This window comes from Anastrepha ludens, chromosome 4 (genome assembly GCF_028408465.1).
Source record: "Anastrepha ludens isolate Willacy chromosome 4, idAnaLude1.1, whole genome shotgun sequence".
In the NCBI taxonomy this organism is placed as follows: domain Eukaryota; kingdom Metazoa; phylum Arthropoda; class Insecta; order Diptera; family Tephritidae; genus Anastrepha; species Anastrepha ludens.
This window is the reverse complement of record NC_071500.1, coordinates 40074706-40101825: the sequence shown is the minus strand read 5'-3', so window position 1 is coordinate 40101825 and position 27120 is coordinate 40074706. Positions and strand designations below refer to the sequence as shown.

Here is a 27120-nt window from a genome sequence, read left to right as displayed (position 1 = left end):
TTTGACAACAATAGACAAATTTACGAAATTAGGAACGGCACATAAACTAAATGACAAAAATATGGTAACAATTAAAACTAAAATCGAAGAGCGAATCGCATTTTTAGGAAAACCTGATAAAATTATTATGGATAATGAATTTAATAATGCACTTATAAAGCTGTTCTGTCAAGAAAATAATATAGAAACTCATTTTACAACACCGAATTCGCACACAGGAAATTCAGATGTAGAAAGAATGCATTCGACTCTCTTAGAGCATATAAGAATATTAAAAAACGCTGAAAATATTAATGACTCTGAAGAATTAGTACTAAAAGCAATTAATTACTATAATAATACAATTCACAGCACGACTAAATTAAAACCAATTGATTTTATAAATAAGTTACACATAAATTTAAAAGAGGTTAAAGTAAGATCTGAAGCAACTAAAAAGAAAACCATTGATAGAGAAAATATTAAAAGAGAAAATATTACACTTAATTTACAAAGATCTAATTTATATATTAAAAATCCTACTGCAGTTAGACAAAAAACTGCTAAAAGATTTAACAGATACCACCACAGCAACCCTAATAAAGTAGACACTGCACAATTTAGACGCCCATTAAAGTCTATAAAATAAAATAAAAATAAAAAAAAAGAATAAAAAAAGGAAATGGATTTGTAGAACAAACCATGGAAAACTATTCGTTAATATTTTTTATATTAAATCACACTATATTTATTTTTTTTTTAAATGTAAACTATATAATAAGAAATGAATATTTACGGCTAATATAGTTTAATAATATATTTATCTTGGAAAAAAACAACCCCCTAAAGAACTTAAATATATTTCATGTTTTATGTTAAGTTGTGATTTAAATCATATTAAATTTTCGTATTGTATATTTGTAAAAGATTCGACGAGACTCGAATTCTTTAAGGAGAGGCGAGTTATATATTATAAGTAACTTTCCCCTTTCGCTCTCGCTCTCTTCATTATCTAACTGTAATAATTAGCTATGTAAGTTACAATATATATTTAATTGTTGTAATTGTTGTAATTGTTGTAAGAGTAAATGGGGAAATCTTTCTCTCTTCATTTTAAGTATAAATCTAACTGTTAAAATAAATTGAAGAAGTATAGTTTTTAATGATAAAAGTAGTCTTCAAAGTCACCTTGAAGAGTAAAGAACAAATTTATTTTGAAGTGTAATCAAACTTGTTCAATTTTAATAAAAATAAAACTAATAAAAATAAAACTTCAACAAATTTATTTTATTTTCAAAAATAAATTTAACTCCTATACATTTACATTTACATATGCGGGTATTTATGCGAGAGTACCGCGAGTGTGCATTTTCTGCTCTATCTACGACTTACAATCATTTGCATATACACATTTGCATACATATTTAGAACTTACCAGACAGGCTGCTTAGCATAAGTATAAATGTAAATTTACATATTTATATGCAAGTAATATTCACCTGAGCTCGCTCCAGTTTATCCATCAGCCCTTCAATGCAGATGAGAACATTTTGCACAATTTTTCGATCGGCAAGATTTTTTTCAAGCACCGATTTTACCTTTGGCACAACCATACGTCTTATAGAGACATCTTCAATGTTGTCGAATACGTTTGTAACTGCAACAACGGCAGCGCTCTGCGTGTGGAGGTGGTTCAAAAAATAAAGTAAAGTTTTTTTGTATAGAAAAGTAAAAGGAGATTTCACATATTTTAAAAATATCATTCTATGTGGTCGGTCGTGCTGAGAAAAGTGGTATAAAATTGGAATAGCGGAATGATCTCTATACAACGAAATCAAGGCAATCCTATACCTAAATTTATTTCTAACAAGAAGCGTTGTTTTCCCAATTTCCTGTCATAAGTCAAAATATTGCTAATTTTTATAACTTTTTTTTCCTCTATTTGAAAAAGTTATATGGCTATCAAAAATGTTATGTGATTGGTTTTTCTAAATTTAGTTTTCTTTTCTTTTGGGGTTTTTTCTCTCCTAAGTGAAATGTGACAATTTGAAATTTCAAGCAAATATAATTCCTCTCTACTTTTATTTAAACTCGAAGGATGCGACACAATAAAATACCCATTCTTTCGAATGAGAAGTTGACAAATGGCAGTTTGGCTTCACCTGCTTTGAATTTCTAGTGACGCTACATAAATTTAAAGTTTGTTTACTGAATTGGTCTTCAGAGGTTAAGAGGCCGGCTGGTGAAATGTCCTTTTAGAACCTGAAGCAGTCTGAGCCATGAGAGTTTCCAATTGGTTGTTACTTTCCTGGCAATTCTTAATAAAGGGTGGTTAAGTTTTAAGGGCCGGTGTTGATTTTGAAAAAAAATACAATTTTTTTTGGAAATTATTGTCATTTCTCTTTATTATGATAATACTGGTATAGTTCAATTACGTAAGAAACAAATTGGAACAAATGGCCGCCACGACCTCGGCGGCACACCTCCATCCGATGGTCCAAATTTTCGATAACGCTGAGGCATAATTGAGATTCTATGCCATTAATGTGCCGAATTATCTCATCCTTTAGCTCTTGAATTGTTGCTGGCTTATCGACGTACACCTTTTCTTTCAAATAACCCCAAAAAAAGAAGTCCAAAGTCAAATCACATGATCTTGGCGGCCAATTGACATCGCCACGACGTGAGATTATTCGGCCATCAAATTTTTCGCGCAAAAGAGCCATTGTTTCGTTAGCTGTGTGACAAGTGGCATCGTCCTGTTGAAACCACATATCGTCCACATCCATATCTTCCAATTTGGGCCATAGAAAGTTCGTTATCATCTCACGATAGCGAACACTATTCACAGTAACTGCCTGACCGGCCTCATTTTGGAAAAAATACGGCCCATAAACCGCACCAAACAGTCACTCTTTGTGGGCGCATTGCTTTTTCGGCAATCACTCTTGGATTATCATTCGCCCAAATGCGGCAATTCTGCTTATTGACGAATCCACTGAGGTGAAAATGTGCCTCATCACTGGAGATGATTGTCTTCGATATGCATTTTGATTTGAACGCCCGTTTTCATAATAAACCTGAACGACTTTAACGCATTGCTCAATTGTGTATCTTTCCATGGATTAAATTGAGTTAGTCTGAAATTGAAAAATCTCAAATGAAATGCAGAAAGATACTCACGTTTAGGTGTGATTCACATTCAACATCGGCCCTTGAAATTTAACCACCCTTTATAATTAATAAATTTTTTAATGATGATGATCTAAATCGCAATGTCGTAGAAGTTCTACTGGCGTAAATTCCTAAGGCTGTCTGAGAATGCCAAATAATCATAGACTTGAATTGAATACAAAGAACTGATTTAATTTTTTTTAAAGAAAAGGCGGACCTAGATGTTGTTTTATTGTAAAATTAAGCATCTACAAATTTAGATTCTTTCAAGTTTTACTATTTTTTATTCAAAATACGGCTCTTAACAATCATGTAAAGGGTGATCAGACTCAAGGTACTTTTTCCAATAGGAAACACGTCCTATGGGCTAGAGGAGGAACCATCGGTGCATATTTCTTCAAAGGCGAGGCAGTGAATGGCAAATGCTATCGCACTGATGATAAACGACTTTTTGATGCCGGAAATTAAAGCTCGTGATCTTCACAACATTAGGTTCCAACAAAATAGCGCTACTTGCCATACAGCCCGTAAAATAATGGATTTACCGCGTCGTCGTTTCGATGAGCAATTCATCTCTCGTCCCGGACCAGTGGATTAGTCACCAAGATCGTGTGATATCACACATTTGGACTTCTATATTTAGGGTTATGTAAAGTCTAAATGCTTTGTAGATAAACCAGCTTTTATTGAGGCATTGGAAGTCAACATTACTAAAGTTATTCACGAGGTATCGACCGAAGTCCTCCAGCGAGTCGGAAGTCATTCAAAATTGGTGTTTACGGATGGCCGGATTACGTCGCAAGTGCAACCAACATTTGAAATGAATTATCTTTAAAAAATAAGTGCCAACAATAATAAAGATTACCCAATCAATTTGAATTTTCGTTGTTTTATTTCGATTTAAAATCGAAATCTCTAAATTGATCACCCTTTATATGTGAAAAATTACATCACTTAACCACCGCCTACAGACTGCCATACGCGAATTAAAATTTTCAAGGACTCGCTCCCACATTATGGCATTGAGTTCTTATTAGAAGATATAAACATAAATCAAATCATAATCATTATAATATATAAAGTTCAACCTTGGGTTCATCGCTAATAACCTAGGCGCCCACCTGCTCTTTTATTATTGAGCTTTCGAAAGCAGAGAACAACATTGGAATAATGTCGGTGGTAACATCCTTAGGTGCCGTCTTCTCAGTAATGAGATGTAAATTTTCCAGTAAAGTCACAGTAGCCTGGATGGATTTGGGTGAACTGAAAATAATTCTGTAAAAATTCAATGTAAATACATTAATATCTATAAACACAAGTACGTAAACACATGATAATGTACATAAATACAATAGATATATATTTATAGAAGCGAAAGCCAATTTGCCGATTTCGTTGGCTCTTCGGTACTATAAGTGGCATGAGAAGAATTAAGGAGAAGTGATACAGCCTCTACACAGCTTGAGCTAAATACAAGGAAAAGAAAACAGGTCTGTAAACATAATTCTAATAAAATTTTTGTTAAATATTATTAATTATGGATTCATTTTATAGGAAAAAGCGATCACATTGGTATAGAGAGGCGGTCAAGTTTCTTTTGAGGTGTGGGAGAAGAAGCTGCTGCAACTACGAGGATGCAAAAGAAATACGCTTGTATATGCAGACATGGCCGTGGAAATGACGACAAAAGGCTTTGTGTTCTCGTCAAGAGAAATAAAGGTTAAAATACACAATTTAACAAATAAATATAGGTAATTTTGTTCAATAGCAATTGTTAGTATGAAATTTAAAAACAGTGTTTTTGTTTTACGGAGATGAGAAGAAGTTGTTGGGCCTTCGGGCGGTACCCCATCTGCGTGAGAGTACTACAATAAAGTGCACCATATCCTTGGCGGATACAAGTATTTTAATTGTAGAAGAAGTGTAGGTTAGTACAGTGCAGCTTTAAAATCTCATGCGTGTATTAATTGTTTTTTATGTATTATTTAATAAAGTGGATACCCTTCAAATTGAGGCAGAGGAAGAATGCAGCAGCTCTTCTCAAACGCAAGCACCTTCGGTGGAATTTGCATTGGAATTGTCTTCGCAACCTCCGAAAAAACGCAGAAAAGATAACGAAAATTTCCAATATGAATTTTTGGAATCATTTCGGGCGGCCAACCAAACGATTGCCCGAGAAATCCAAGAACTGAAAGAAGATAGTAGAGAATCCCTGCAAATTGAGAGGGAACGCAATGGTATTCTCGAAAAAATTTTAGGGGTCTTGAAGCAAAATAGGTAGGGGAATTTTCTATCGCTACCCAAATGAATAGAAATTTACGAAAACCACACAAAAAAAAACCTAAATATTTTAAAAGAAAAATTAAAAAAAAATGTGATAAATGAATTATTTTTATTTTAAGTTTACAGAATACGAATTTTAAGTTTACAGAAGCAATTGTTAGTACTTTATGTAGGTTTAATTAATTTAATAATAAAAAAATGAATTTATAAAGAAAAATGTGAAATAAATGAAATTTAAAAGGAAGATAAAAACGAAGCGATTGATTCTCGAATTTGTTCTGCGCTGACGTTGTGGTCTTGAGTATAGTACGTAGGTTCTGGGGGCTCCCGTTGATTTACGAATTCGAAATTTGTTTGACTTTGGATCCGTTTATTGTTAATGATATCATAACGTTTGTACCAAAAATTGGTTTCGTATTCTCGCTGAGAAGAGGGCTTTGAAGAATTTTCTTTAATAACATCTGCTGGGTAAATACTTGGGAGCGAGCTTATCCCAGACCGCTGAACAAAAATCCTGTAAAATATTGCATATGCTTCCTTTTGATACTCCGAACAGTTTGCCGATCGTCCTGTATTCAGCTGAAGAACCAAGCGCATATAAAGCAATCGGGACACGTTTGTCTAAAGGGATGAATTTCCTATACGTTGTAGCAGTTTTTGCAATTGACATGACTTCGTTACATAAAAAGGCAAAGGAGTCCCGGCTCATCCTAAAGCACTCCTTAACTGGTCCGTGCTGCAAGGAATGTCTAGTTCCAGAACTTGCCATGCCTCACCTTGAATACACAGACACGCGTTACTTATTATATTCAGTAATAAAAACAAAATCAAACACAATTACTTACGTGTGTCCATAAACACTTTGACCTGTTTCTGCTTATTATATTTACAATGCAATATTGAATTTTGCATGCGTATTGCTGCCATAATTTTTTGCAACCTTAGTAGTAAACGTCGCATACGGATTTCCTTCAACTGTTTATTATTAGCAGCCAATTGCGCAATTAAATTAGCTTTCCTTCTCCTTGTATTTTCTTCATATCGGTTATACTAATTAAAGATACCAAAAACACCGAAACATTCCACCAAAATAATTTGTATGAAGAAAAACCTCTCAAAGCAGTAATGACAGCTGATTGTCAATTTTGCAGGTAATCTTCCATATGTGAACGGGTAGATTAATTTGGTGGATTTATAGGTGATTAATGCATATGTGAACGTATTATTACTTTTTCAATTATATACAAGTATGTGTATGCACTTTTGCACAAGGGTATTAAAATTTTGTTCAATTTTGTTCCCTGTTTTGGTATTGTGTTTAAAATCAGGTGGTCTGAACGCTGGCCAAGTTTCAGCGAAACCCGCTCATTATTTGGATGCTTGTAAAAATGTACGAAGTGGCTTGTTCGAATTCTCTTACAATAGCCAATATATTGGGTTGGGGAATAAATTCATAGGGTTTTTATATTTTCCTTATTTTACAACGATTTGTTTGCTGTTTGGCAAAGGGAAAGTATTCATACGATAGAACTCTTTCTGCTCTGTTAATTGTATTTCTAAGTTGTTTACTTTTTTATTGGGTTTGAGGCTTAGAAATGGAGGTCCCGTGCAAAGTGCAAAACGGTGACTTTGAATTCTTAAAAAACGTCTGAAATCGATGAAAACCGTCTCAATGCACTACTTTTGAAGGGGCACATTCGCCAAACCAGTCGTGAATTGGCGGAAAAAAACTAACTGCGATGATAAAACGAATATCAATCATCTTCATTCAATGAGATTTACCGAAAAAATGGGAGCATGGCTGCCTTACGAACTCAACGAAAAACAGAAAGCCGCCTTCAAATTGCTTCTCAGCATCTCGCCCGCTATCGAGCAACACGCGGTCATAAACAGCACTTTTTGTACCGAATCGCCCCGGAGTATGGGAGTGGGTGGCCCCAGGAGATACGCCAAAGCCGAAAGTCAAGTCGGATCTTCATCCAAAGAAGATCATGATATGTGTTTGGTGGGACTGGGAGGGTATGCTGCACTGGAAAATGCTCGAAAAGAACGCCACAGGCAACAAGGCGCTCTACATTGCCCGGCTATGCCAAATGAATGAAGTTATTCGACTGAAAATACTTGATCGACATGGTCAAGCCATACTCCTTCACGACAACGCCAGGCCCCGTGTTGAACAAGTCGTCAAAGTCGCACTCCAAAAGCTCGAATGGGTGACCCTTCAGCATCCACCGTATTCTCCAGACCTTGCACCGACCGATTACCATCTTTTCAGCTCCCTATCTATATACAGGCTCAACAACTTCTTTGAAACCAGACCAATCGATTTTTGGCGGAACGGCATCAGCAAATTGGTCGAGAGATGGGAAGAGGTGGTAAACAGCAACGGCGAATATATAATTGATTCACTTATTGAACAATTATTGGTTTTTGTTTAAATAGTAAGTAGTGATAGTAGTTCGGTAAAAACGCTACGAACTTTTTCCCCAACCCATTACTTATCATATCTTGTACATTTGCACTAGCAAAACTCTTTTTATCGATGGTTTGTGGCGTGTAGAACACTCACATTTCGAGGAATGCAGCAGATGTTTTATTTGGTTATAAGCACACCTCCAGTTTAGGCTTGATATTTTGGTACTGAAATACTTAAAATGTAGCTTATTTAGATTTACTTTATAATACTTTATAAATAGCGAGAAAAATGTTAAGTTAATATAGGCGGATAAATTTTCCAGCACGCACACAATGACAATACGACTTTCCTTTTAGTGTTAAACTTAAATTGTACAAATAACTTTTATCACAACCAGAACAATGTGAGGAAGGAATATGGTTGACACGGACAAGAGTCAACAAATCAAGAACAAGAGCGCAAGCAAAGAAAATGTCAAGATCTGGAGTAAGACTTACAAGTGTCAGCAAGTGTCAGCAGTAATGCCCTAAGTCGATTTGAATTTCATTTGTAGTGGCGTGAACCGGATGCGAGCATTAGTAAACTAATCATCAACTACTTGCCGAGTTAAAAAGCGAGATAAAGTTGCATAACATAAATATAAATTGGGTTAAATGTATGGCTGTTGCGAGCCACTAGTCTATTATAAGAATGAGCTTCTTACTTTTTACGGATTTAAAAAAACATTTTACAAATCATTTCTTTGCTTTTCCACATTGGCTAGGTTTGGCAGTCGCATCGCACATAGGAACAGCGACGTCACTTAGACCACGAAATGTAAATATTTATACTCTTATGGGTAGGTTCAACAAGTTTTAGTTTTTGATTGTTAATAACAGCTCCAAATGGCATTGTAAATCAAAACTTATGAACTGGGCAGCTTCAATATATTATATAAACAGACACGCCACGGAGCGCGCAAAGGTCAAAATAAAGATTTTCATCACTCAAAAGCATTTTTGTTTTTCATTTAGTAAAAGAGGTATTCAAAACAAATTTTTATTTTTATTTATTTATTAAAAGAGTAACAATTATAAATAACTATTCCACTTAAAGAGCTAAAGCACTGGCTACTATGGCCTTCGGCTACAAACAAATAGGTTAAAAAAATTGGATGTCTAACCCAAAATATCATGAGTTACGATTTAATAGGCATGAAATGAAATTTGCATAGATTTTAACCGGGGCTCCGACAGCAAAGCATAGCACAACTTGATCCAACATATTTGCTGCCTTACTTAAATGTTTTGAGACCGATTACCCTTAGGTAGTGCACAGGTTCGAAACCTGCGGCATGATAAAAAAAGTGTTTTATATTGAGTGTACATATTTCTGAAATGAAAGAGTTTCTCATAAAAACACCAACAACCGTTCGGAGGTGGCATATAACTGTAGGCCCCTCCATTTATTGAAAAACATCTAGGCGCATACCACAAATAGTTGATGGAGCTCCTTGTATCCTAAAACAACATGAACTCAATCTTTCTTATCTGGATCTATGGAAATTTGTTTGCTTGCTAAATCTTCGGAGTAAAGCATTTCAAATTATGTCTTATGCGAGTGCAAAAATAACACGGGTCTACAAGTACCTATATCAGATTGGTTTTAGAATGTGCGCTGAACACGATTCCGAAAGTGTGCCTCACGTAATGGCTTAGGAAAATTTAGGGTAAAAACCCATAGAAACAAGTGTCTGATCTCTTTTCTGATCCCTAGCTCTGCTTTTCGCAAAATTATATATTTTTCTGATCACTTTGTTACCATTAATTTTTAAGTATTGTAGTTAAAATATATTTCGAGTGTGAACTAAAACAGATCATAAATATAGGGTGCGCCATGTAAAATTTGCTTTTTGAATCGGCTATAAAAAAACTAATCAATATTTTTTCAAACTTTTTTTTTATTTTGAAGATTGAACATTGTCATTTATGAATGAAAAATAATATCGTTCAAATGAATGCCACGACTGGCTTTACACTAGGCCATCCCATCAACCCAATTTTTAAGCACATTTTCGATTGTTTGGGCTCCAATTTCATAAATGGCAACTTTGATTTCGTGTTTTAAAGCATTAATCATCTCTGGATGGCTCCCCACAAAATAGTCCAACGGGCTTAAATCACAGCTCCGAGGCGGCCAATTGATATCGGAATTTCGGCTGATTATTCGGTTTTCAAAAACGGTAGCCAAAAGTTCGAGTGTAACTTTGGCAGTGTGACAAGTTGCACCGTCCTGTTGAAACCAAATGTCGTCCATGCCATCCTCTTCAATTTTTGGAAACAAAAACTCGTTGAGCATGTCACGGTAACGCTCGCCATTTACTGTAACCGCGGCTCCTCGCTCATTTTCGAAAAAAAAAATAGCCCGATGATGCGGCCAGACCAAACACCGCACCCAACAGTGACTCGTTGTGGATGCATTTGCTTCTCTACAGTAACGTGTGAATTTTTTGAGCCCCAAATCCGACAATTTTGCTTATTGACGTAGCTACCGATGTGAAAATCAGAAAAGAAGAAGAAGACTCACCACTTTGGAAATAGGTTTTCAATATTTCCCAATTTTGCTCAAGCGTATAGCGTCCCATTTCGTAAATGTCAAACCTTTAAGTAAATTATGAACACATTTGACATGTCATTTGTGTTACCATTCTCCAAAAAATATGTGGTTCAAAAAGCAAACGCTATATGGCCCACCCTGTACTATTGCAATCACATGACTGGTTTAGTCGTCTATAAACTGAACGCAAAGAAATGTTTGCACTTAAACGGGGTCTAAAAAATAGAAAATATTTCAAAAGGTAGTATGGGCCAAAAGAAGCATAAAGGTCTCAATAAACACGGATCAGTAAACTAACGGATTGGTTACTTGCAGATTGTTGTTGGTATCTTGTTTTACCAAACCCATGAACAGGCCTATTTAGGCTCTCTGCAGAAAATAATGGTTGATCTTTTGAACGACACTCCTTTAGATCAAAGGCTATAAAAGTGATTTCCGTATGACGGTTCTGCTGCGCATTTTTCGGGAGTGTCATTTTTAGGGTTTTCAAATTTCTTGTTTAACAATTTCGATACGATTTACGTGTTTTCTAGAACTATATGACGATTTTTAATGGTAAATACTTATTTCTATTCAATTTCAGCCGTTTTAACTTTCATATCAATATGACCTATACCTATTTATACCAAGTCCCGACAAAATGACGTTTCTAGCAATTTTAAAGCTTGGAATATTTTATTTATATAGACATTAGCCGTGTCTGAAGTCAGTTTTACTAATACTCATTAAGTGCTTCCAAACAAATGTGATTTTTAACAGCTCTTTTCCTGTGCTGGCAACGTGTGCTTATTTTTGCCAGTTGCTCCATTTATTCTACTCTCACTAACGGATGGTGAATCGAAGGGGGCTATTATTTAACTATAAGTATAGTATATTTAGGCGGCCGCCGTCAGAGAGAGCGCGCCCATGAGCTCGTTTCGAAACGTGGCAGCATTCATACATTATGGGATTTTGAACAGGTGATAGACGAAATGGCGGGCTGCCAGAGAAAACGCGCAAAAAATAACTAACGAAAACAGTTCGTTTTTGCTTAATGGAGAAATTACGCGATTGAAATGTTTATAATTTTTTGTCGTAATAATTTAATTTGAAGGGAGCTGTAGAATTTTCCAAAGCTTTTGACGTGATAACGTCTTATAATTCGATTTAGCCGGCTGCACGCACGAAAAAATGTGCCGTTACCTTGCTCATTTGTCGTTACCTTGCTCATTAGTGTTACCTTGCTCATTAGTGTTACCTTGCTCATTTGTCGTTACCTTGCTCATTGCCGTTACCTTGAATGAACTGCAAGCGAAAGCGCGGAACGAACAAAGCATACATATATAAATTCACGTATTTGTATTTGCATATGCCTTCTTATTGATTATTATTAATTTGATTTACTTGAAGAATTTAAAATAAAACCAAGTTTGTTAATAATACCTGTTGTTTTAATGTTATTATTATTACTTTTTTTATTATATATGAAGGAAAAAATGTATGGTAATATTTACCATATACCTTATAAGATACGTTGTATACCAATATATGTATGTATATAAACATGCATACATACATATACTTTTGTGCAATTTTCATAGTCTAATATACAAATGTCCTATGCCAAATTGTGTACATATATGTATACATTTTACATACATGTAAGTTTATTGAAAACTGTGTGTTGGTTTATGTCTGTAAATTTGTAAATATATATTTTTGATGGTTGAAAAGCGTAGGTAAGGGAATTGAATTTGCGTTTGAAATATTTCGCAAGCATACTTAACTATTTTTAAGTAATAAAAAAGTAACGGTTATCTGCATTAGCTTTATTTTTATATTATAAAATTGCAATATTTTATGTATTTATTTATACATTTTCATATTCAATACTTTATCATTATTATATTACTTTTGTATTTGTATTTGAATAATTTCATTTGAATATCAGTTTTTGATTTTTTAGCTTATTTATGTATATTTTATGCTGATTGTGCTTATTTTTATTATATGTAGGTGTATACGGGTGATATAAGGCTACTAGGAAATCGTGCACTATATACTAACCTCAATGGGGGTGTGGAAACTAAAAATTCCCAATTTTTGTTCAAAAAATACCCATTCAATATTTTTTCCGGTGTGGCATTACTGAAGGATGTTATAAAAAATGCACATTTTTCAGCGCTCTCACGAGAAAAAGAGTTTCGTATCTAGTCATCAATGCTAAAAAGCTTAGATGAGGCCGAACTTTCTGCGCGACATGCTGAGCATTTGCAGGCAAACTTCGAAAAAGCACGATCAACACTTAGGCCAGAGAATGTTAATGCAATGAGAAGGTGCAAATGTTACTGTGAGCTTTTTTTAGTACAATTGAGATTTGAAAGATTTGTAATAAGGTCATTTAGCACACCGAGTTTATAGACACCTCACTGACTTTTGCCCACACAAAAATTAGAAACACCACACATTTTTCACCTCAACACACAACACATTTCTCACCTCGACATTAAACCAATTAAATTTTTACTATTTTCGTATTTTTGAAATAATAAGCGAATACGTAAAATTTATTACATAATTTTTTTTTTCAATTACATTAAAAAAAAAAACCATTTAAAAATAAAAATTTATAAAAAAAAGTTTGCGCCGGGAATTGAACTCGAGTCTAACATGTGGCGAGGAAAAATAGGCGGTGCGTTTATTTCTTCGACTGCTTATTTTTTGACCATTTTGTTACTTTTGAAATGATAAGCGGATACATAAAATTTATTACAAATTTTTTTACGATTACTTAAAAAAAAAAAAAATTTAAAAACGAAAAAAAAAATTTGTGCCGAGAATTGATGGCGGGTCACGTGGGGAGGATAAATACGCAGAGCGTTTATTTCTGCGCCTGTGAACAAAAGGTTTTGTGCATGCGCGCGACGCGAATAAATTTTAATAAAGTTTTGAAAGTAATTCATGAAGTTTTTCATTACACACATATGTACATAAATGAACGTATACTTTATATGTAAATAAATGATGGTATATGAAATATACATAAGTACATAATATGTATGTACATGTCAATAGGAGGTACAGTATAATCTCGATAATTCGGACAATTAAATACCAGAGGTTGTCCGAAATATCGAAGTTTCCGGATTATCGAGTGGGTAAAAAATTTAATAGAAATCAGTAGATCAGTAATTAAATGAAATAAAAATTTATTTAATCTTAAGTTGATTAATATTTAATGAGTTATATGTACATATATTAGTTTCTATTCGGCCGTAAAATAATTCAATACATTCGTTTGCCGCAATTTTGTTTCATTTCTCTTTCTGAAGGCAATATCTCTGAGACTCACAAGTTTTAAAATGTCTCCGGATGAAAATTCCTGTTCCTCTGCATATTTAATACAACTATCAAATGCGACAATAGCTTGAGAGTGCGAAGTTTTAGGATCTTGACTTTCATTTTCGTCAAGACTGCTGTTCTCGTTATCTTCTTTCTCAATCTCGTTGATATCGAAATCAGTGTCGTCATTCAACCACTCAGTAATCTCGTTATCATTATATACATCAGGGGATATTTCAACAAGAAGATCAATTATTTTAGTTGAGCTGCTGGGCTGTAGCATCGCAAGAGGCAAATCATCATCTGAGTCCCATTCTTCGTCATAAAGAATTTTGTTAAAACATTTTCTGAGCACGCGTTCATCCACATTTTTCCAAGCATTAGACGATAAAAAAGCCACATCTTTTATTGTAAAGTTTTTTAAAGATTCCGGAAGATTGCTCGTTGGGCTGGACAAAAGTAGAGACAAAAAACTCTTCCGATAGTTTGTCTTTAAAATTCGGATAGCATTTTGGTCCATTGGCTGTATAAGAGCCGTGCAGTTTGGGGGCAAAAACATAACATATATGTCCTTATCGACATCCGACAGTGATTGGGGATGGCAAGTTGCATTGTCTAGCAGTAAAATGGCTTTGGCTGGTAAATTCTTTTCCTTTAAGTAACGCTTTACTTCTTTAACGAATGAGTTTTTAAACCAATTTTTAAAGATTTGCTCTGTCATCCAAGCATTTTTGGTATGGGAGTACCCAAGCGGAAGGTTTACTTTTTTAAACGCTCTGGGGTTTTTGGCTTTCCCTATCATGAACAATGTAAGTTTATGTTCTCTGGTTGCATTACAGCAAACTAGAAGTGTTACTCTTTCTTTTCCAAATTTGCGCCCGGGTGCGGATTTTTCATTATGCAATGCAAGGGGTTTTTCTGGAAGTTTTCTCTAAAACAAAGCAGTCTCATCTGCATTATAAACCTGATCATACGTAATGCCCATTTCTGCAATTTTCTTTCGCAAGTTTTCAATAAAGGGTTGCACAGCAGTAGAATCATTGGAAAGTTTTGCGCCAGATATTTTTAAGAATTTAATTCCATATCGGGAGCAAAAATTACTACACCAACCATTACTAGCCACAAATTCCACACTTTGTCTGTAAATTTGGGAACAGAAATGTTTGGCCTTTTCTTTGATGATTTCCGAGGAAATCGGTGCATTGTTTCGTCTTGCGTTTACAAACCATTCATACAAGTGGTCTTCCATCTTTTCAAACTCCGCAGGTCGCATAGTTTTACGCTTATGTTAATGTTTGAAATTAGCTACTGAACTACACGTTACGCAAATATGCTTATGAATATGAACTAGGAGGCTGACGAGCACATAAACGCACTATTCACGCAGAGTAGTTAACAGGGAAGTCCGCTTTATAAATAAATAAAAAATAAATAAAAAATAACGGAATTCCTTTTTATTTCAGCATATTCACTGGAAAATAAAGAAGAGTCCGAATTTTAGAGGTACATGAATACGTGGTGTCCGGATTACAGAGACTTCAATAGAAAACGTTTTGGTGTCCGGATTACCGCGCTGTCCGAATTATCAAGTGTCCGAATTACCAAGATTAGACTGTATTTGCATTCAGAAAAAAAGAACGGTTTAAGATAAATCAACACTTATTTTATATTGTATGTCAATTTATAGTTTATGTATTCGACAGCATTTACATACATATGTATGTATGTACATTTGTATATGAAAAACAATAATGCACAAGCGCAAGAACATCATATCACATATGCAAGTATGCCCAAATAACCTTGACTTATGTATGTACACATGTCATACCACATCACATTCTTACAAGAAATCAAATACACATACGCACTAGTGAACGAGTTTCTTCCTAACAAGTGCAAAAACAATTCTGCTCTATGTATGCATATATACCGACTTTATGTCCTAGCATATATACATACATACATATATACCTACTTGCCTTCTAAACTTCCTACAAAATAATTGTATTCATATGTTACAACATCCATGCACGTTCATACATTCAAGCATACATATATGTATGTACATATGCGCGAGCACAGCGCTCCCTTCTTGCTTCCGTGTACTTTTGTCTTTCACCAGTCGATATTCCTAATATTGTACTTACAAAAACACAATACTTTGATAGACGCGAAAGCAACAGCAAGCACAACGCGATGGCCGCTTTGCCACCACACATTCTAAAATGTTCTAGAACACAACAAAAACACATACATACCTCACATGCGCATGTCGCCCAAAGCTAAAATCTAAGCCTAGCGACTACAAAAACAAAATACATTCGTAGACGCAGTCGCAGCAGCCATGATTCTATCAGCGACGGCGCTGAACAATTTAGAACAAAAACAAGGAGTTCATTCATAAGTTAGAGCTCATATTTCAATTTCATTCATAAAACGAGCCGCCCATATGCCAATTTTCGCGACCATTCGAAAATAGTCAATATTGGAATATTTCGCGTGGAATTATTTGCCAATATTTGATAAATCTTAAATTTTTGTCATGTCGAGTGGCCGCGGCTCCGTATGTATGTATGCAGCCTTATATGTATGTAAATATGTCTTCTAACTGTGCGACAGTCGCGAGTTAATGCGACTTCCAGCGAATCACACATTGCTGCCAGCAAAGCCGCATGTATGTACCTTATGATCAGAAAGTACCGGGAATGTTTAAATTAAACAAAACAGAGTTAAATTTAAGGCAAATTTATATTATCTCCTTCAAAATTTGACCCGTCTGAAGCAACACACATGTGCCAACGTTTAACCCAGTCCTCCAAACACCCCCGGCAGGCCGATTTGTATTCTCTTTGATCAGTGCGATGGCGCGTTATCATCATGCAAAATCTGAGAATTGTTTGCTCACATTTCCGGCGGTTTGCAACACACAGCATCTCTCTAAGGTTTCAAAACGGATAAATAATATTCTCTATTGACTGTCTGGCCCGATGGAAGGTACTCATGGTGGACTATGCCTTGGCAATGGAAGGAAACAGTCAACATCACCTTCCCGGTTCTTTTTGCTCATAGGGTATACATATCCCATCTTTTCACTGACGGACAAGAAGACGGTCGCAGTTGCTGTTTTTTATATGCATACATTTTGCGTTCGTTGAAGGTTTGTATATATTTGTATACATATGCGTGTATGCGCGTTTGGCTTTCTGGATGCATGCATGGATATTAGAATATTTTCTCATCAATATGTGTATGTAAGTAGTTCAGATTTGACTGAAGAGATTAAATATAGGAATGCATATTCATATGATTGGCTTTATGGCTGTTTTACATATAAATTAATTCAAATGAAGTATGAATAATGTTATATAGAAAATAAATTTCTAAATAACAGGTATTAGAAAAACCTGAATACACTATTTTAAATCAATTCTAATTAAACCAAATATAAAAAATGAAATAAAAATATCGAACAAAAAACTGTGCACAGTATTTGAACCTGAGTCAAATATGAGACGATGTACTGCATTCACGACATGTCTTTCACGATTGCGCTAATCTATAATCACTAAAGAAATTTTCTAAATCACTCATTTATTCGATTCGCAGTTTTATATGCACATATTCTGCGTTAGTTGAAAGTTTGTATGCGTAATTATATGCATATGTATGTGTGTTTGCGCGTTTGGCTTTCTGGACGGATATTAGAATGATATTTTCTCATCAATATAATTTGGATTTGATGAAATAGATTATAGACATATGTACATATTTTCTGTTTTGATTGATTTATATAAAAATCAGGTCATATCCAGTATGAACTATTTTATACCGAAAAGAAATTTCCATTTATAAAATACAAAAAAACAGTATTTTAAAGAAATTTTAATTGAAATAAACCCAAAAATTTTACCAAACTTTCCTGGTTTGAACTGTAAAATAAAATGTGCAAGAAAAAAAAATATGACTTCAGGACTTGAACCTGAATTAAATACGTGCCAAAAAACAAAACGAATAACTCCGCCGACTTTAGCTTCTGCACCACAAATTAACTGCCGCGCGGCCTTCTTAATCGCAAATTTATTCGCTTCGATTTCCTTATTAGTGTGCCGAAAAATCTTATGAACTTCCTCAGTAGTATGGTAAACGCAGAAAAAATCTGAATTTCTGTCCTAGCGTGGTAAGTAAATATAGAAACCCTCCACTCGCGTCACTCGCGTGGTAAATATCTGCAATTCGCCACTCGGGAGCAAAGTTGAATTTGAAATGACCTTATTATGAATCTACAAATTAGAACTCGAAAAAGCTCATTTAACATTTGCTCCTTCTCATTGCATTAACATTCTCTGCTTAGGCTATTGGCAGAGAATGTTAATGCAATGAGAAGGTGCAAATGTTACTGTGAGCTTTTTTTAGTACAATTGAGATTTGAAAGATTTGTAATAAGGTCATTTAGCACACCGAGTTTATAGACACCTCACTGACTTTTGCCCACACAAAAATTAGAAACACCACATATCTTTCACCTCAACACACAACACATTTCTCACCTCGACATTAAACCAATTAAATTTTTACTATTTTCGTATTTTTGAAATAATAAGCGAATACGTAAAATTTATTACATAATTTTTTTTTTCAATTACATTAAAAAAAAAAACGATTTAAAAAAAAAAATTTATAAAAAAAAGTTTGCGCCGGGAATTGAACTCGAGTCTAACATGTGGCGAGGAAAAATAGGGGGTGCGTTTATTTCTTCGACTGCTTATTATTTTACCATTTTGTTACTTTTGAAATGATAAGCGGATACATAAAATTTATTACAAATTTTTTTACGATTACATTAAGAAAATAAAAATTAAAAACGAAAAAAAAAAAATTTCCACCGAGAATTGATGGCGAGTCACGTGGGGAGGATAAATACGCAGAGCGTTTATTTCTGCGCCTGCGTTGTGAACAAAAGGTTTTGTGCATGCGCGCGACGCGAATAAATTTTAATAAAGTTCTGAAAGTAATTCATGAAGTTTTTCATTACACACATATGTTCATAAATGAACGTATACTTTATATGTAAATAAATGATGGTATATGAAATATACATAAGTACATAATGTATGTACATGTCAATAGGAGGTATTTGCATTCAGAAAAAAAGAATGGTTTAAGATAAATCAACACTTATTTTATATTGTATGTCAATTTATAGTTTATGTATTCGACAGCATTTACATACATATGTATGTATGTACATTTGTATATGAAAAACAATAATGCACAAGCGCAAGAACATCATATCACATATGCAAGTATGCCCAAATAACCTTGACTTATGTATGTACACATGTCATACCACATCACATTCTTACAAGAAATCAAATACACATGCATACATATATGTACATATGCGCGAGCACAGCGCTCCCTTCTTGCTTCCGTGTACTTTTGTCTTTCACCAGTCGATATTCCTAATATTGTACTTACAAAAACACAATACTTTGATAGACGCAAAAGCAACAGCAAGCACGACGCGATGGCCGCTTTGCCACCACACATTCTAAAATGTTCTAGAACACAACAAAAACACATACATACCTCACATGCGCATGTCGCCCAAAGCTAAAGTCTAAGCCTAGCGACTACAAAAACAAAATACATTCGTAGACGCAGTCGCAGCGGCCATGTTCTTTTAGTCGCGACGGTGCTGAACAATTTAGAATATTATATCGTACAAAAACAAAAAACTTCATTCATAAGTTCGAGCTCATATTTCAATTTCATTCATAAAACGAGCCGTCCATATGCCAATTTTCGCGACCATTCGAAAATAGTCAATATTGGAATATTTCGCGTGGAATTATTTGCCAATATTTGATAAATCTTAAATTTTTGTCATGTCGAGTGGCCGCTCCTCCGTATGTATGTATGCACCCTTATATGTATGTAAATATGTCTTCTAACTGTGCGACAGTCGCGAGTTAATGCGACTTCCAGCGAATCACACATTGCTGTCCGCAAAGCCGCATATATGTACCTTATGCTCAGAAAGTACCGGGAATGTTTAAATTAAACAAAGCAGAGTTAAATTTAAGGCAAATTTATATTATCTCCTTCAAAATTTGACCCGTCTGAAGCAACACACATGTGCCAACGTTTAACCCAGTCCTCCAAACACCCCCGGCAGGCCGATTTGTATTCTCTTTGATCAGTGCGATGGCGCGTTATCATCATGCAAAATCTGAGGATTGGTTGCTCACATTTCCGGCGGTTTGCAACACACAGCATCTCTCTAAGGTTTCAAAACGGATAAATAATATTCTCTATTGACTGTCTGGCCCGATGGAAGGTACTCATGGTGGACTATGCCTTGGCAATCGAAGGAAGCAGTCAACATCACCTTCCCGGTTCTTTTTGCTCATAGGGTATACATATCCCATGTGTCAAGTGTGCGAATTATCTTTTGCTTAAATAGCAAAAGCTTTTTTAAAACACATTGTGAGTCTTCGTTGCACACCGGATCAAAAACTGATCCGAAACTTTATTAATCTTCATATTTATACAGAATCTGAAGCTTAAATCTTAGGTTAGTATGTCTTAATTCTATTGAAAGCGGACCATACGTGATATGTGACATGTTTGACATTTTCGCTAAGGTAAGCGCTTATATTTATTGTTTTCTTAATTCTATTGAAAGCGGACCATACGTGATATGTGATGTCCACTTCCTTCATTAGCAAAGTGTCAATGACATGTTTGACGCTTTCGCTAATGGTAAGTGCTTATATTTATTGTTTATTTTTTTGGGAAGTGGCTTGCGCTATTAATCTATGGATACTTGTTTACATACTGGGTTAGTGGTGTGTGGTATAGGAGGCGTTAACTCCCCCTCTTCTAAATCGAAGCGTCCCGTCTTCGAATATAAAGCTGTTAAGTGATTAATTCTGTCTGATAATTGCAATAATAATTCTTCTTTTTCCTTTGCATTTTTTAATTTAATTTTTAGATTAATGTATATGATAAATTTAAAGACAAAATATGCAGATAATATTATTAAAATTAAAGTGGTAAATGTCCACCAAACAGGATTTCGTTTTATTTCTTGATTTAATGGTGTGAGTATATTAACATTGTTTAGTTTTAAATCAATATTTTTTGTTTCAATGTATTTATTTACAAAAAAAGATTTTAATTTTCCTTCCCTTAAATATCTTAAAATTTTTCCTGTAGGATTTTCATATTTTCTGTTGTCAATTATAACATCATCTTGAAAAGTTATCAAATAAACTCCTTCTATAGTGTGATTATTAATTTTATGCTTTCCTGATGCTATTATAGCACCATCTTTTACAATATTTATTGATTCATTTGCTTCATTTATTTTTGTGCAGTTGGCATGTTTATTATTTAACATATTGGACAAACATGTGTTATTTCCTTTTATCATACAAAAAGCATTATTTAATTCCTTTTTACAAAATTTGACTGAATAAAATTTATCTCCACATTTTATTATTTCATTTTCAATCAACAATTTTCCATCATTTTGCGCTACAGCTATTGCTTTATACAATTTACAAACATTTTTTACTTTACTTAATGTAAACAACTATTAAATTACTTTTTTGTACAATTTTAAATTCCGAAAACTTTAATGTTATCTTTGTGAATTATTCTGTTTCTGTTCTGTATTTTAACTTTATTTCCTAAATCGTCTACTACTATCTGCTTTTTATATTTGGGTTTTAATTTATTTCGTTCCCCATATACTTTTTCATATATAATTTCACCCCTATGGTAATTTTTTTTTTGAAGCCTTTTCTTGTTGTGATATTTTAACATTTTTTCCTGATTATTTTTTAATATATCCCTTATATTCTCATGCTTCTCTTTATTAAACAAAATATTACAAGGTTGTTTACCTGTTACTGAATGTATAGTTTTATTATACTGCTGCACCGCCCTCATAATTGATTCGAAATCGCTAACTAAACTGTGTTCCTCTTTTAAACATCGAGATATTTCTATAAGTGTGGAATGAACCCTTTCTATTTGACCATTACTCGTACTATGACGTGGTGTGCAATAATAGATTTGTATGTTGAGTCTTTCCATTAAAGACCTGAATTGTATCGTACTTAAACCTGGTTCATTATCCATAACTATACTTTTAACATCTGGAAATGTTTGCAGAAGTTCCAAAATTTTTTCCTCCAAATTAAGCTTATCCCCAATATATTTTACAATTAAATATTTAGAATAAGAATCTATACAAGTTAAAAATTTTAATTTTTGCGCGAAAAAAATATCAATATGGAGTTGTTCTCCCTCTCTTTCCGGAATAGGTGCCTCTCCTATCGGAATAAGTTTTGGGTGCCTTTCATATTTATTACTGTTGCATATGTTACAATTTTTTACATATTGCTTGAACTGTTTTATCATCAATGGCCAATAATATTGTTGCCTAATTTGGGCCAAATTTTCCCTATAATTTCTATGTGCCCTATTGTGAGTTTGCTCAATAATCGCTCCCTGATCCTCTCTATTAGTAATATCGTTTGGGAACAATTTCGTATGAAAAAATTTTACAGTTGGAAATGCCTCCCTCAATACGTTCTTTATTTCGTAAAGCACCTCAGGTGAGCAATATATTCCCGTAACCAACTTTGGGTTAATATATTCTTTTAAAACTCCAACAATATTTTCCGGTATGTCGTATTCGATCAAAAATCGTTTATTATTAAAATAAGAAATTGTCTCTAACACGGTTATTTTCGCCCCGTTATCTATTAAAATTTGTTGCTTAAAATGATTTAATGGCTTTTTTGTTTCATGAATCTGATATTCATTACTGCTTTCAGCAGAATGTTGTGTGTCCGCTAACGAATCACTGGAGTCACTATGTTCTTCGGAATTCGTCAAATTATTAAGCATTTGTCTCGACAATGCATCAGCAACGACATTGGTTGCACCTGGCTTGTAAATAATTTTTGGAGAAAATTCTTCAATAAATGATCTCCATCTCTTAATCTTAATATTCGGATTTCTTTCCGAAATCGCAAATGACAAAGGTTGATGATCAGTGTGTATTTCCAGATCACTAACACCGTAAAGGTAATTACGCAATGCTTTCAAAGCCCAGACTATTGCGAACAACTCTTTCTCATTTGTAGCATAATTAAGCTCCGTAGAATTTAATGTTTTTGATATAAAGACAATAGGTTTCCCCTCTTGTGACAATACTGCACCCAAAGCTACATTTGATGCATCGGTTGTTAAAACAAATTTTTTGTTATAATCAGGTTGTGTCAATTCAACCTGTTGAGCCAGTAAATTCTTCAATTTTTCACAAGCAGCCACTCCGTCTTGATCTAGACTAACTATCTTTTTCTTTGACAAATACTGGGAAATTTTTCCGTTTTCCCCCTGCAAATGCTTAGTTAATGGCTTTGCCACAACCGCGTAATTGTGTATAAATTTTCTATAATAGCCTGTCAGCCCCAAAAATCCCCGCAATTGACGCAATGTCTTTGGTATAGGATAATTCTGTATGGCTTCAACCTTTCTTGGGTCCGTTTTGATTATATTCTTTGCCACTATATATCCCAAAAATTCCACCTCTCTTTGGTAAAACTTAGATTTTTCAGAGGATATTTTCATATTTGCCTCCCTTAATATATTAATTACCAAACTCAAATGTTTTTTATGGTCTTCCAAATTTTTTGAAAAAATTATAACATCGTCGACATAAACATGACAAAACTTTCCAATATATTCTCTTAATACATTATCCATAGCCCGTTGAAAAATACTTGGTGCATTTTTCAATCCGAACGGCATTCGTAGGAATTCGTACTTCCCGTTATTTACCGAAAATGCCGTTTTCTCTATATCACCTTCTTTCATTAATATCTGGTAAAATCCAGACTCCAAATCTATTGTAGAAAAATAATTAGACTTTCCCAAATTCGAAAGTATAACCTCTGGATTAGGCATTGGGTACCTATCAGATGTGGTTTTTTCATTAATTTTTTTGAAATCGATGACCAATCTCAATTTAGGACTTCCGTCATCATTTACTCCTTTCTTTGGAACCACCCATACTGGAGAATTGTATGGACTTTTACTTTCCCTAATTATATCCTTTTGCAACAGGCTTTGAACCTCATTATTAACAAAATCATTCACTGACATTGGGTAAGGGTATTATTTTGACCAAATTGGCCTTTCTTCAAAAGTTCGTATTTCCGCCTTTACGTCGGTACGAAAAGGTAAATCTAAATTAACATCACTATGTGTTATTGAAATTTCCTCAATCACCTTATTTTGCAACCCTTCGATCGACTCCCCTTTCCTATCTACTTCAAAGGATATCTTTGAGGACTCCGACCTTAAATTATTCAATGAATTTCCAATTTGGGAAGCTTCATTCTTATCTTGATTTTTAAATTTTTTTATTTTCGCGGTATCTACCTCAGCAAAAGTTTTAGGAGTTAAGTTTTCCGATATATTTTTTTGCAAATTTTTATTATCTTTTTTGTTTCTAGTATAATTTTTGGCAGGCCCCTTCTGACCTTTTTTCCCTACTAGTTTCTGATTAATTTTCTTCACACCGTTTTTGGTATTTCTTTCATTATTTTTCCCTTTGGGTTTATTGATAACATCTTCGACAGACGTTTCAGGACCTTCTTGTCCCGAGGGGTTTGGTATATCAAAATCATCAAGAAAATGAATTTTTTCTGTTTTGTTATTACCATAGATCAACACCCGATTTGGAATATCAATCTTGGCCTCGATTCTACTCAAGAAATTGATTCCAATTAAGAGATCACTTTCTAAATTTTCAATCTCGTAAAATCGTTCCTGAACATCAAATAAATTGATATTATGGAAAAAGTTTATGATGGTCGAACCATGAATGGTTCTTACCCTCTTCTTATTTTCTAAAACATTTTTGTTTACATAGAGCCCGGCCCGTATATATGAGCTTGTTACTCCCGTATCAACTAAGATTTTGAAGATTTGCCCCGTCTTCCTATCCGTCTTGACAATGTAGGGCAAATCAGACCTTACTCTAAAAAATGGTTTTCTCCCATGTTATTAATTCTTTGCACCTTCTGTTGAGGTTGCGTACTTATTTGCGCACTATCATTCGACCTTTTTGGCACAGCATTTGCCTGATAATTATAATTGGTCTGCCAATTATTTCTATTGCCTCTCACCTGTTGCTGGTACGTTTGTACCGGTTTGGGCCTATTTGTGATCTGTAATGATGGATCAACGTCCATTGGCTCTGGACGATTTTGTTTGACCTCATTTGCTTGGGTATTCCTTGGTGGATACCTTAAATTGTTCAGAAAATTCGCACCCCTACGAACGCCCTGAGGAGCGTTTCTGTTTATTGTAATATTATTATTACTATTATTATTACTCCTTGAAAAATGCAATGCGAATTGTGCTCGCATTTGATTGGCATCGAGCTCCTGCGCCTTGGCAAGAGCATTTGGTAAGTCACGTGGTGCCAACGTGAAGAGGATCTGGTCCAACGGAGGGTTAAGACCTGTAATGAAAGTTCGAAGAGCTGTTTCCCTGTTTTTGGTATTAAGCTCCTTTGTAATTGCGGAATTCGTTCCGTGCGTCATTATCGTTTTGTTAATTAATAACGTCAGTTTTTTATTGACCTCGTTGTAGAACTCTATTAGGGTACCAGGTCCTTGCCTAAGCACACTCATTTCCTGTTCTATTATGTGACACGGCCTCTTATCAGCGAAGGCAAAATCTAGCCTACTCAGAATTGCATCGAAATTAAGAACCGTACCGTGGTTCGTTAAAATATTGTTAGCGTCCTGCGTAATTTTGTTACGCAAGATAGTCAAGGCAGCAAAATATTTTTTGCTTCCCCTAGTATACAATGACATTGAATTGTTAGCAGCCTCGCGCCAGCTAACATAATTGTTGATTTTTCCTCGAAATTCAGGAAGAGATTTTATGACATCTAAACTTTCCTCACAATTGATCGTTGAATCTATTGATTCTGTTGCATATTCAGCAACATTGTCGGAATTACTTAAAGCCTGCAACTGACGTCTAACTTGTTCTACCTCGCTACGCAGCGAGGCGGTGCTAGCAGCTATAAGTCGCGACACAACATCCATATTGGACGTGCTGTTGTTATTATTCACTATAGACATATCTGCAAATCTACTTCTCAACTCTTCCAGCTTTATTTTTGGTAAAATTTGAAAAATTTTTAATCACTTCTTTATTTTTTACACAATTTTTGTGGTTTTCTTTACACTTTTCACAGTAGTGTAATCTCTCGTAACCTAAGCTACTAGGTCTATTGCCCATATGCTATATTTATTCTTAATTAATTAATAATTTACAACTTTTAATTCTTAAAAATTATTTAATTTCTTACTCATTATTGGAAGATCCTTTCAGGTCCAACTTGGTGTTTGCTTGCTAAAGATGTTTGCATACAGTGATTTTCCCTCTATTCAGTGCGTTTTTCCTCCTTTGCTTTTTTCCTTGTAGAATTATTATATTTTGTAGAATTGCTCGATATTTTGGTTTATTATTTTTTTAGACTAGGATACTTTTTGGTTTTCTCCTTTTTTAAATTTTTTCTTTTTGTTTTATTAGGATACTTTTTGGTTTTCTCCTTTTTTTAAATTTTTCTTTTTGTTTTATTATTTTTTAGACTTAGGATACTTTTTAATTTTCTCCTTTTTTTAGTCTTTAAAATTTTTTTTTCTCCCTTTTCCGATTTAGGGATACTTATTTATTTAAATTGTGCACTGCCTTTTTACAGGCTACTATAGTACACAACTTTTATTTGGTCCACCAGAACTTAAATCGCTCCTGGCAGGATCGCCAATTATCTTTTGCTTAAATAGCAAAAGCTTTTTTAAAACACATTGTGAGTCTTCGTTGCACACCGGATCAAAAACTGATCCGAAACTTTATTAATCTTCATATTTATACAGAATCTGAAGCTTAAATCTTAGGTTAGTATGTCTTAATTCTATTGAAAGCGGACCATACGTGATATGTGACATGTTTGACATTTTCGCTAAGGTAAGCGCTTATATTTATTGTTTTCTTAATTCTATTGAAAGCGGACCATACGTGATATGTGATGTCCACTTCCTTCATTAGCAAAGTGTCAATGACATGTTTGACACTTTCGCTAATGGTAAGTGCTTATATTTCTTGTTTATTTTTTTGGGAAGTGGCTTGCGCTATTAATCTATGGATACTTGTTTACATACTGGGTTAGTGGTGTGTGGTATAGGAGGCGTTAACTTGCGCAGAAGCTTGTGTTCTGGGTTTGTTAGAATGGTGGTAGTTTGTAC

At 34.3% G+C, this 27120-nt stretch overlaps 1 protein-coding gene across 6 annotated transcripts in view; it reads right to left on the bottom strand.

Annotated features, from left to right (window-relative positions):
- The window catches only part of LOC128862025 (uncharacterized), a 453726-nt gene that overhangs the window by 88601 nt on the left and 338005 nt on the right, over positions 1 to 27120 (bottom strand). For all 6 annotated transcript variants that reach the window (XM_054100424.1, XM_054100422.1, XM_054100423.1 and 3 more), the window contains 2 exons: positions 4275 to 4428; positions 1479 to 1655 (listed from right to left, as the gene is read on the bottom strand). In XM_054100424.1, coding sequence (XP_053956399.1) covers positions 1479 to 1655; positions 4275 to 4428 — 331 coding nt within the window. The remainder of the gene's footprint in view (positions 1 to 1478; positions 1656 to 4274; positions 4429 to 27120) is intronic.